The sequence below is a fragment of the Fulmarus glacialis genome, unplaced genomic scaffold (genome assembly GCF_000690835.1).
Source record: "Fulmarus glacialis isolate BGI_N327 unplaced genomic scaffold, ASM69083v1 scaffold29923, whole genome shotgun sequence".
Lineage (NCBI taxonomy): Eukaryota > Metazoa > Chordata > Aves > Procellariiformes > Procellariidae > Fulmarus > Fulmarus glacialis.
In genome coordinates, this window is record NW_009204166.1 from 17,224 (window position 1) to 29,851 (window position 12,628).

The 12,628-nt window shown below is 48.2% G+C and overlaps 1 protein-coding gene across 1 annotated transcript; it reads right to left on the reverse strand.

Moving 5' to 3' along the window:
- Nucleotides 1–1,206: 1,206 nt before the first annotated feature.
- On the reverse strand, nt 1,207–5,095 carry LOC104072068 (lymphocyte antigen 6E-like). Its single transcript, XM_009574894.1, has 3 exons — nt 5,021–5,095; nt 2,143–2,262; nt 1,207–1,537 (listed from the first exon to the last, which is right to left on the reverse strand). The coding sequence occupies exons 1-3, from the start codon at nt 5,070–5,072 to the stop codon at nt 1,329–1,331; spliced, it is 381 nt and encodes a 126-aa protein (XP_009573189.1). The 5' UTR covers nt 5,073–5,095; the 3' UTR covers nt 1,207–1,328.
- Nucleotides 5,096–12,628: the final 7,533 nt, after the last annotated feature.

The following is a 12,628-nucleotide window of genomic DNA, read 5'->3' on the forward strand; positions in this document are numbered from 1 at the left end:
CAGAAATTAAATCTTTATAGGATGACTAAACCTAATCCCGTCTTCACAGCATTCGGCCAGCGCTGAGGTTTCTCCCCGTTGTGCAGAAACACATGCACTTCGCAGCCTGTCTTGAGCGCTGGTGGAGCAGAACTCCCTTCACATCCAGCTGGGCTGCAAAGGTCAGGGCTTTTTTCAAGGTGCCACTTCTATACAAGCCCTCCTGAAATGCAGCACTACATTTTTATAAACTACTCAGCTGGAATTACGCACCCTCCAGTTCCAAGAGCGCGTGTATTTTGCCCATCTTAGCTATAGCTCTGCTCCTCCAAGAGCTGCAGGGGATCTCCACCCCATCTCCTCCATCTCCAAGCCTGGAAATACAGCAGCAACAGGGGAAAGGGAAGAAGCAGAGACCTCCTTACCAGATCAGACATCTCTGCCAGGTTCTTTCTTCCCGTTTCCCCTGTCCCTGCAGGGAAGTCATGACTACCAGATCAGACACCTCTGCCAGGTTCTTTCTGCCGGTTTCCCCTGTCCCTGCAGGGAAGTCATGAGCAATCGCTCAGACAGCAGCATCTTCTCCAAGCAGGCACGGAGGTCCCCTTTCCATGAGGACAGATTCCAGCAGCACCATCCTCATCTTGGACATCTCCAGCATCTTGGTGTGGGCCCTTTTACCTATTTTAAAAGCTGAAACCATCCACCCTGCAGGGATCACACGAGAACTTTGCAGCACAGCCAGGAGCACAACCAACACCTGGCAAACCCCCAGTCTGTGTGTTAGCAGTTACCAAACAATTCTCGCTGTTGCTTGCAACGGAAACAGCACGAACATCTTTGACCTTTCCAGATCGACACCTTCATTCGTTAGCACTGAGTGATCAGGCAGAACATCTGGCTTTATGGAGTGTCTGTCTTGAGCTGCTGGAGTCAATTGAGAAAGGCAGCCAGGAGAAGACTCCCAGGTGCTAAACAGAGGAATTCAATGTGAAGTAGAGATTCAGACTACAGTCCTTTCTGGCAGAGCTGTTTCCTCAGGCTGATCTTAGTGTGGATATAGCAAACACACTCTAGAATAACATAAATCTTTATTTTGTCTGACGATTGTCACACACATGCTATCAAAAGAGCTTTCCCAGGGAAAATTAGTACAAAACAACAAATGATACAGGGGAAAAAATAGGAGCTACACTGCTGTGCCATTTTGTGGGTGAGATCTGAAGCAATGTCTTGGAAAAAACAGGGTAGCATAGACCCTGTTGGAGACACTTGACAGAGGATGTTGGTTTCTCAGTTGGGGAATACGTTGTAGGTTCTTGGGTTGTCACATCTTCTCCCACCCCTCATCACAATCCTGCCCTGATGACACAGATCAAACTGGCCACAATTCCCAGGAACATCACGGCGTAGCTGATTTTTATGCTGTTGGCACCACTGAAATTGCACAGGGAGGTACTACAGCATTTGGTGGAATAAGCTGCCACACCGAAGTTCACATTCGCCTCGGGACAGTCTGCAGAACATTTCTTGGTGATGCGGTGTCCCATGTCCTTGCCTGGATGGAGAATAGACAAGAAAGGAGAACTGTGATTTAAGATTCTTCTGCAAGAGCTGACCAGAGGATGATAGGAGGAGGTATGTTGCACTATGCTTAATTTGCAATGCAGCAATAACAGCGATCAGTGGATTTGACGAGTGCTGGGTGAGTGTCCGCACAACCTGGATCAAATGCACAACACTAGAAAGTCCTTGGTAGAAACCCACACCATGCTTCACGTAGGACAGCAAAAAATCACTGCCAATGCATTTTCCGTTTCTAAACCCACATTACTTACAGCCAACCCCTTTTTGTCCTCCATCACAAAGCATGTGTGTGAGCTCTCAGATTAAACAGCAAGGTCTGCTCATGAAAATCTGTGTGCTCCAGCCAGCCCTGCCACAAGGTGAGGTGAGGAGCGTACCTCAGGTGATGGATCACAGGGCACCGCTGAGGGATTCACCCATATTATATGTTGTGATCCTTAAACCTCAGTGATTATCAACTACTGCCTTCAAAAAACTATTGCCCATCGGTGACTCTGGAGGAGTCCTGCTTCGAAGGAAACCAGCAGGAGTGGTGCTTAGCATCTCCCAGCATCTTGATGTGTTGCTGGTACTCACCAAACCCAGCAGAGCTGTAGGTGGTTGTACAGTATTTCTCATGGTCTTCACACTTGTAGGTCTTAAGACAGTTCCAGTTGGAGTGCTCGTTGTCGCATGTGTAGCAAAACAGGGAGGAAGCTGGAAAGAGCGCACATGACACGTATTAGCGGTTTCCAGCAATGCCCTCCTGGGAAGAAAGCGTGAAAAGCCATGTCCCTTCTTGGAAAATACAAGGTGAAAAGTATGTTAGAACAAGTTTTCATGACAAGCGAAATAAGAGGTTGGGTTTGATTAATGAAGCTGGAAAAGCAAACAAAGAGAACAAAACAAGTTTTCTTTCTTTACTTGAGATTTTCGGTGATTAAACCTGAAAACATATTTTTTCAGCCTGAGCGGCACTCTCAGGTGACCTTTCTTTCTCCCCCGGGTCCGCATTGGCCTGGTTGACAGCCAACCTGCAAAAGCAGAGCTCACGACCTGCCCAGCTGGGTCTAGTATGGTTTTGGCAAGGAGAGGATGGACTGGCACTGTTCTCAGGTGAGAGCTTAGTTTATAGTATTTTCAGACTGCATCTGCAAAACACCGTACAGACATGAATTAATTAAAGCCTATGACACCCCTATGAGCTAAATTACTGAGCACCGAGCCACATTAAAGGGAGTTCCCTGGGAGAGGTTGCTCTGGACAATAGATAAATTATTTCTACCACTGCCTGGAACAACACGTTCTCAGTTATATTATTAGCAGGGCTGAGACAGGTCTATTACAAAGCCAGAATATCTGAACAAAACTGAAGTAAATTGAGTTTCCAGGCTGGCCAGCTGGCCATGCTAGAAACACAGGCACGTGCCATCTCATTCATAGAATCATAGAATCATAGAATCATTAAGGTTGGAAAAGACTTCTCAGATCATCGAGTCCAACCATCAACCCAACACCACCATGCCCACTAAACCATGTCCCTAAGCGCCTCATCTACACGTCTTTTAAATACTTCCAGGGATGGGGACTCTAACACTTCCCTGAGCAGCCTGTTCCAAGGCAAGCGCATGGACATGAACATGGAGATGTTCCCTGGAGGTGGATTCACAGTTGGTGGAAACTGTTTCCCTCCTGTTCAGAGTTCCATGAAATGCTCCTCATTTCTGAGCAGGGGTGGCAGAGGCAGTTGAGTTGCTCTCAGGACAGCCTGTTCCATTGCCACCAATGGTGGAGAGTTCCTGGTCGAAGGTGACCAAATTGCAAACCAGGGAGGGTCCTCCGTTAGGCTGAAATTTCCCTGATTCAGTTTCTCCTGGCTTTCTCAACCCAGGAAGGTTCTTATTTCTGCACAGAATAGCCCCTTTCAATTGAATTTGAACCTATTTTTGACAAGGAAACTCCTCCCGGGGACTCTCCAAAGCCCAGCTACTCAGTTGATTCAAATTCCTCTCTGAAGTTGAACCAGCCCATGATGCTTTGTTAGACAATTCCAGAAGCAGTTTTAAAGGAGAATTAAAAGCCATTTTAGGCCCTTACTACCCAGGTAGGAGAAGAAAAAGCCACCCCTCTCTGCTGCAGGGAGCTCAGGTGCCTTGTGTACGGCTCTGGAGCCAGCTCTGGGTCCTGATGCCCCACCATACGACTGACCGTCTTCCTCTGAAACCTACCCAGATGCTCTTTTCTAGTGCCAGGTGTTGCAAGCACAGGTGTTCTCCATAACAGCAGATAAAATCATCCTTGTTGCATCCTGGTGTTAACTTCTCTTTAACTGACTATCCAGCACTTGCTGTTTCTCCATCACTTGGATAAGTCCAACCTCTCACCTCTTCTCTGGAGGTCCCCCAACCCGAGCTGTGGGCTACTGTCCTTTTGCAGACCATGCCAGAGCAATCCCAGACACGCTGCCTAGCAAGTGTTATTGCATTTTACAGTCCCTGTAGCTCTCTCTGATCTGCTTTTCTGCCAAATCTCACAACGTTGTTCAAACCACTTCCTGCTGCAGATGGAGCCGAGACCCCAACACGTGCGCGAAAGCAACTGAAATGCACTCGTGTTCACTGACTGATGCAAGGAAAATCCCTCCCAGTCAGGAAACAATAACAGCTTAAACTATTAAAGCTGTTACAGAGCCTTGCCTGCGTCTGGCCTCTACCCTCCATTAGCTCTAGTTTTGCGAACGCAGCCAGAAAGAGCCTTAAGGGTGCAAAAAGGCTTGCAGTACTCCTCGGGAGTGCAAATACATGCACACCAGTGTTTCTCAACTGGATATTTCTACATAATTATCTAGTTGTATCTGCACCTCCTTTTGAAAGAAGACGAGCACCAAGCCTTGTGGATCCCATTATAAACACACTCACTCCCAGACTCTTAAAAAAGCTCTTCAAACCTATGAGCAAAGAGCTCTTAGGCTTTCAAATATCTGCCAGCAACCTAGTTTCTTAATTGTAATGTCATTGTGGGAAATAAAGTGAAACGCTGGCAGAAGATGCAGTGTCAACGCCAGCCCTGTTACCTTTAACAGCAACTCCTGAAGTTTCATTCAGGAACAAAAATAAAACCAAAGGCAAAACTCAGGTTTTGCCAAAGGTGAGCTCAGCTTAATTCCTATTAGCATTTTTCAGTTTACATGTCTATCTTCAGATGCAAGTGGTCGGAGCTTAATACTTGAGGGTGTGAGAAATGAGAGCGGTGAGCTCATCTTCTTTGGGTTATGGGTACCTCGGCAGAACTGACCCAGAAGCTAAGACTCAACCACATTAAATATTGCTTGGTGCAGCTGACGCCAAAGAAAAACTGCACTACCGAGACCTCACCAATTGCAATAAAAACTGTCAAACCTTCTTGTTCCTGCGTTATGTCTAATTTCTCTTCTGGTATTTTCATCCTCTCCGTCTGGTTCTCCAAAGCTACTTACCTTGCTCGGCACACAGGACTGCCGCCAGCAGGGCAATCAGAAAAGCCTTCATGGTCGTTGTGCCCTCAGAGCCTGAACAATGTGGGATGGTGCACCACGGTAAGGTTTTATACTGGGACCTCGTTTACTTTGACTTCCTTTGATTAGAGTAATTTGAGGTTTGGGGAGTGACGGCACATAAGATGTGATCAGGGATGGGTGTGTTTGTGCGTAGGAACCTATTACGAGGCTCCAGGTAGCAATTTTTTTTTACATCTCATTCAGATCCAATCTTTTTTTCCGAGGCCTACTCCTGCTGACCATGTCTGCATTGCTAATTTGGGGAACAATTTATCTGATGCAAACATGGGAGTCCCTTCTTACTCCATTGGGCTGAAATAAGATGTGATCAGGGATGGGTGTGTTTGTGCGTAGGAACCTATTACGAGGCTCCAGGTAGCAATTTTTTTTTACATCTCATTCAGATCCAATCTTTTTTTCCGAGGCCTACTCCTGCTGACCATGTCTGCATTGCTAATTTGGGGAACAATTTATCTGATGCAAACATGGGAGTCCCTTCTTACTCCATTGGGCTGAACCAGCAGATGCGCCAGTCTGGGGTGGCTCATCGCTTGCAAGATAGTAGGAGTCACCTGGCATCCTCCATCCTTTCTCTTTGCCATGATATGAGAGCTTCATATCTCTGGGAAGTGGGAGAGGAGGCAAAAAAGATGATTTTCCCTGGATTGTCCGCAGACATTCAGAATTATCTCATTTGTACTGAGGAAAGTGCTTTAAGCAGTAAACCAGCTTGTATCGTTCCTGCAATGACACTATTTGTGCCTGGAGACTGTCACTCAGAGGCTCCCATGGTCCAGGCAGGGATGGGATCCGGCGCTTTTGTTTTGCTCTGCTTCTCTGTCCTCCAGAAGCATCCAGAGTTTCCAAGCAACGATGTTTGTTTGTTGCTACCTGTAGACCAGCTCTGGACTCTGGCAGGTTTTTCCAGTCCCTCACGACCTTTCCAGTCCTTCTGGGCTCCTTCCTTCTGCTCCCACAACCACTTCATCACCTCTTGCCATATGACTCAGAATGCAGCAGAGGCACAAAGTGCGTGGAAACGGCTGCAGGAGTTAAACTACGAATGGGAGCGAAAATGACTGAGAAATAAAACAAGTGTTGGTCAAGAAGACATCTCAGCAGACCAGGACCCGTCATCTTTAGAGAGAGAAATGACCAAGGGGAGCTCAGAGTCAAGGTTTGTAAGGTCACAAATGACATGGAAACAGAATAAAGAACATCCAGTTGCTCTTTCTTTTCCCCAAATTACTCCCCAAGGAGTTGGTTCATAGGCTCTTCCTCTGATCAGGTATCTGCAGGATCCTGGGCAGATGGCCCCTTGCCCAACCCCTGTGACGGGTCGTTTGCTTTCAGTCATTCTTCCTTTGCCCAGTTCCTCTTTTCTACAGCAGCTTCAGTCCCCAACAATTTCTGTCTCTGCCTGTGCCCAGAGCAGGGTGCAGGGGATGAGCATCCAGTTTTCAAAGTCTTCCACTCTGTTCTCTGGATTCACCCTGACCTTCAGCATGAATCTTTAATCATCTCCTCTTTTAGCAAGGATGTGAGACACCCACGTGACAGCTAATGTAGCAACTATACTCAGGAAATAATCTATGAAAAAGCCATACTCGCCGAACAAGACTTTGTATAAATACATGCATGAACGACATCAGGCAGGAAACATGATCTGCTAGAGCACGGGGGGAGATAGTAGGTATTAGCCCACATGTTTGTTTTACGTATAATAGCCAGGCTTCTCTCAGCCAGCTGCAGAAATGGAAACCAAAACTTCCTTCCCTTCCATCCACATAAAAATTCTAGAAATTAAACTGAATTATCGCACTGAATTCAGCTCATCTTGGAGCCAACCAAGCAGAAAAATGCAGCTCCTCAGCAGGAAGCAGGAAGAAGGGAGCAATGCATGAACACAGCCCACAACAAAGAAGAAAAAGAGCTTTGAAACTAAAACAAATAAATGAACAGTAAATATATGACACTGTTAAAGCCAAGTGCAGCTGAATAGAAAATCTGCAAGTGAGAAATGAGCTGTAGGAAGTGGAAATGTGAGAAAGCATTTAAATAGATTAGAGAGAGGGAAGGTTAATAATAATAAGCAAGATTAATATTTCACCCAGAACTAGAAAGAGAGAAGGAGGGAGTTGCAAAATATTGGTACAAAGCAAAATAAATCAAAGCAAACACACAAAGCTTGGGGGGAAATAGTTAAAGTGAGGGTAAGAAATAAGATGGGATGGGAGGGAATTATCGATGCTTCACTGTTTCTCCTATGGTGGCATTACTTAGTGCTGTGCAAAATCTACATTTTGTTATGTGCAGACAGTGCTCAGGTATTAACTATAGCCCTTCAGGGTCTGAGGAGCATTTTCTCCAGCTCCACAAATCCCAGTTTAATCAGCCACTGGAGTCAGACTGAGGGGTCTCCTGTGGGGCTTGGGTGGGGAAGGCATCTGGGGGATCACCTGGCCCCTATCCCTGTGTCCCTGAAGGAGAAGACTGCAAAAGCTTTGGGACCCAGACCGTGGTTTGGCCAGGTCCCAAAAACACACTATTCTTGTGCGCTGTTGATATTGCAATCACGCCCAGGGCCACTGCAAGGGCTCTGGGCTCCAACCAGAATGGTGGGGAGGGGGACGGGTGTCCTGTGAAGCAGAGAGCAGCCCACTTTTTCAAGCAAGGGGAGAAGAGAGCTGGAAGAAAAGCCAGGGCAAAGACAACTGGGGTGGTGGGAAGTGCAGATGGTGTCAAGAGACTTCAGGGAACACAGCGTGGAAGTGTTAAAACTACTTTCTCAGGGACATAAAAAAAAAAAAAAAAGAGCGGAGGGCAGCAGGGTGAATCTTGCTGCAGAAACTGAGCTAGGTGGGTGTTAACCCGATGGTGTCATGAAGGATATTAAACAGTTAACAGAATTTTAAGGAAGGGAAGAAACCTTAACCCACTTCGAGCTTGGCAGCCGACAGTGTGCGTTTGTGCCAGACCTTGGGAGTGTTGTGCAAGGCCTGTCCCTTTTGTGTAACTGGAGCCAGACAAAGCGTGTTTTCAACTTGTGATGGAGTGGCAAGGTGGAGCAAACTGCCAGGTCCGGGAATGTTTTAATGTCAGCTCCCCCCACTTTCTCCCTTTTTCTGTCTGGAGGGTGGTTCCAATCGCAGCTCTCCTCCATGGTGCAGGGAGGAAACTCTGTTTCAGCTCAGGGTTGCAAACTGCAGCCTCAACGGGGAAAGGAGACACCATGGGAGAAGGTGGGAAGAAGGCAGCCATGGCTAGTGTTCCTGGTGTGCCTGAGTCACGCAGATGGTGATGCAGGGCAAGAGGTCCAGCCCAGCCCTGGTCAGCATCGGGCTGATCTGGTCGTGTACCCTCCTCCTTCCTTGGCAGGTCAGGGGAGGCTGAGTTGCTTCATCTGACCATGCAATGGCAACAGGGTTAGGTGAAGGACAGGAAGGGGGGAGATCGTGGGATCCAGAAACCCCGGGGAAGAAGGAAGACCTGCATATGATATTTTGCCTTTTCCCCCTAAGGCCTGACTGTTGCAGGCAGCCTGCTCTATTCTTCCCTTTCCCAAAGCACATCTGGGTCTGTAGCTGACCTGGTAGGCTCCAAACAACAGGACAGAGCTCCTCAGGTCAGCCTCCTGGCAGATGACAGAGGCTACCAAACCTCCAGCTAGGAAGGACAGGGGTAGCCCAGATCCACCGTGTCTGGCTGAAATACAAGGTGATCCAGGTAGGCTTCCATCTCAGCATGACAGCTGTGATGGTCACAAGAAGCCTTGCTATTGGTCATAATGGGTGAGGACCAAAGCCATTTTTGTCACATTCCCTTAACCTCAAGGTCCTAAGAGATAATTCAGCCCCATTATCTTGGAGGATCATGGGGAGATATCAAACAGCACCATCATGCATGGAGGAAACCGCCATGATTCACATCCCCACCAATGCCCTGGCTGAAGGGCCAGATCCAGACTAGCTCACCAAACAGGGCACAAGCCCAGCCCCAACACCATCCATGCCATTGGACCATCAACATGGCTTGGGCACACCCCAACCAGAATTGTCTCAAACAGTGCCCTGACATGGGGGTGCACCTTGCAAGCAATTTGGCTATAATCACCCTGTTTGTAGAGGACAGAGGTTAGAGTTATGGATGTGAATCATCCTTCTTGGATCCAGGGCCAAGGTTTATTATTCTGTGGTGGCATCTCTGCAGCCAGGAGGGGGATATTGGAGACCTGTAAGGTCTGAAAGAAAAAGGACAGTGAAGAAGGATGGATGGGAGGAGGAAGAAGAGGTGAAAGAGAAAACCCCATTACGCTCTTGGGATTCCCCCAAAAGAGTTAATGCCAGTCCTTGCCAAAGAGGACGCCACTGGCCACAGTTGAGTTTGTGGAGAAATGATCCTCACAGGTTTATTTAAGTTTGCACTTGTAACACAGCTCAGTTGATAATTCCCCAAACTGTCATTGCTTTTTCACTGAAAGTGGGAATTTCCCGTTGTCCGAGGTCCAGCCCTCCTGATCCTCTTTCATGACATGAGCAGTCAGCGTGCAGGCACTAAAATGGGACCGTCCGCTCTGCCACATATTCACGCTGGTCCTGACAAGTGAGGCTTTGGTATTTCTTTGGAAATCTTGGGCTGCGATAGGCATCTGAACCGTGCCAGTATTATGAAAGACCGATCAAAAGCTTTGCCACAGAAGATTTTGGCCAGCCTCTCCAGGAAGAAAAGTAGGTGACAGCTCTCATGTTTGTCTTCACAACTGTCTTGCTGATCACTGTGCGGTTTTTATGTTCGTTTTGTGGGGTTTTTTAAATTAAACTTTAAGATCCTGGAGTTACATGGAGCAGTCATTTGAACCTGCCAGGCCAGTGATATGTGAGAGAAACTCATCTAGGACACAGCTGTGGTAGCAGCTGTCCTTGTGAGAGCCTCCACAGCCATCCGCAGGGACACCAAGAAAGCCTTAGTCTAGTCATCCATTTTACTTCTGTAAGAAATAAAATTTTCCATGTCTACCTATTATAAAGGGTAGACACGCACACCCCACCCCAGAAGGCAAGGAAACAGTCACCGTTTTCAAAAGTGCTCTTTTTTTTTTTTTTTTAATTTGCTTTAGGTTCTTTTTTTCTCATCTTTTGCATGATGGGTATTTCAGGCCTGGAAGTGATCCTCTGTTCTGAAACCCAATAGCTGGAATTTCCAAGGTTATATGAAAGCTGAGAGTAAAATGAGAAAAGCATGTTTCTTCCCGTGTATGGGAAAGCTGTGATGAGCTCCATAGACAACTACTCTCTACTCTTAATTTCTCTTACGAGCTCTGGGTCTGATTTTTTCCAAGTGGACCCCAACTGGGAGTGGAAAAACTCATCGTGAGTGTAAGCACATGCGTGGGAAGATCAGGATGCTCCGGTTTCTCTCCTGACCCACTCCTGCTGACCCAGCCAGGTACGGCATCAAAATCCCAGTTGCATGGTGAGAACAAGAGCTTGGGCCATCCCTCGTTACGTCTAGAAACTTGTCACACCTCAGGTAATAGCCATGCTGAAACCTCTGCAACTGCAGCCGAGGAGGGCAAGGAGAACAGGGCTGTCCCCGGAGGAGAGCCCACGGCAGGCGGAGGAGCTGCAGATCAAGGAAATATCCTGGCTGAAACTATCCCAGCACGACGGGTGTAAAAAAAAAGGGCTGAGAAACAAACAGGATGATATCTGGGAACACAATCATATTCCTCACTGGGCAAGCAGAAGGGTATTTTTCCGGCAGGGTTAGCCAAAAATTCAAGGCTGTGTGTTGTTCGGGGTTTTTTTAATTATTATTATTATTATTATTTTGGAAAAGCAGGGCATGGTTTTGCTGCGGTGCGTTTGTGCTGGTGGTAGGGCAGAAGGAGGGAAAGGCATCGGTCCATCTCAAGAGCATCCCTGCACATTGCAGCTGGGCTTTGGCTTCTCTCACCCCATCCCCACCACTTGTGGGGTATGGTGGGAGGACCTCACGTGCCACGACTGATCCCATCCACCGGCAGAGCAGCCCCTCTGAGCCCAGCTCGGCAACCACTCAGCGCAAACAAGGGCTTGTAAACCTCAGGGATGACAGCCTGGGAGGGGCATGGGAACCAAAAGCCACCCACACTGATCCAGGGAGCAATACCAGGGTGGAAAAGCCACCCTGGGTTTGGAGACACCCTCCTGCTTGCCAAGGAAAGGGCACGGTAGGAACAACTCGCCCCATCTTGATTGCACACACCGAGTATCAGGCTTTGACCCACTCCCAACTTGTTAAACTGTCAAGAAAAAGACAACCATGTCTCGAAGGGACTTTGCAATGTTTCAGCATTGTTCCAGAGCCTCAAAATTGACTCTGAGCAAGGAGAGGCATGCCCAAATTCACAGGTATGGGAAAGCAGTGGCTTTTGCTGCTCCTGCCAGCTTTGCTTTGCAACCCGACCATTGCTGCAGGAGCAGGGTGGGGGAAAGGAAACAGCATCTCCGATGGGGAAAGAGGCCCACGAAGCTTTCCTTCCTCTGAAAGCAAAACCCAGGGATGTGCCCTCCCATTTCTGGGCTGTAAACACAGCGCTTGGCATCAGGCCCTGGTTTTGCTCACAGCCGCTCTCTCCTGCCTCCCCGCGTGGAGGAAAACCCATTTTCGTTCAAGCTGAAAGGGAGATGGGATGAAGGAAGCACCAACAGAAATAGCTCTGGGGTGGGGCCAGCACCATGAGACCCATTCTGCAGCCAAAACCTCACCCCCTGTCCCTCTGGGCATGGCTTTCACAGCAGACATACAGGGTATCTCCTCTCCTCTGACACGTCCACAGCACCAAGCAATGCCTCTGGTGTCACTTCCACAGCCAAAACCGGGCCGTGACATCTCCAGTGCCCTCACTGCCACCTGGTCCTGATGGTGGGATAAGTCCTGCCCATCCACTCTGATCCCATCTCATTTCCCCAGGGAAGGATGGCCAGGAAGGGGAGGATGAAACATGCCAGCCTGAGCAAGCAATCCTTGCACATGTTGGAGTCGGGCATTGCTTCTTTTGAGTTTCTCATGCCAGTTGTACAACGCGGTGGGGTCCTGGCCAGACCCACGAAGTGCTATGATAAAAAAAAGAGCTGTGGACCTACTTCTACACCACTAAATAAGTCAAGGACAGGGTACAGGCTTGCACAATTGCCCACTATCCACACTCGCCCATGCCAAGAAACACCTCCCAGACCGTGCTCAGGAGACAGCCCAGGGCCAACGGGCCATTTGGGTGTGGCCACCCTGTTTTGGGGAAGGAAAGGGTGCCACAAGCATGCCGTACCACATGGCCTCAGGGCTGCAGGACGGACCCTGCCCTGTGCTGGTTACCTGTCTGGATGGAGCCTCTCCCTGTAGCATTTCTTTATTATTTATTATTTATTTGAGAAGTCATGGCAGTCCGGTGAAGTTCCCGCTGACTGGAAAAGGGGAAAACCCCCATTTTTAAAAAGGGAAAAAAGGAAGGCCTGGGAAACTACTGACCTATCAGTCTCACCCCTGTGTCTGGGAAGATCATGGAAC

Bases quoted from the DNA above. Each gene is read 5' to 3' on its own strand.
- LOC104072068 (XM_009574894.1), bottom strand. From the start codon at position 5,072: ATGAAGGCTTTTCTGATTGCCCTGCTGGCGGCAGTCCTGTGTGCCGAG. The intron at 2,263-5,020 runs GTAAGTAGCTTT...CGCTCTTTCCAG, and splicing joins AGTCCTGTGTGCCGAGCAAG to CTTCCTCCCTGTTTTGCTAC. The intron at 1,538-2,142 runs GTGAGTACCAGC...TTCTCCATCCAG, and splicing joins CTACAGCTCTGCTGGGTTTG to GCAAGGACATGGGACACCGC.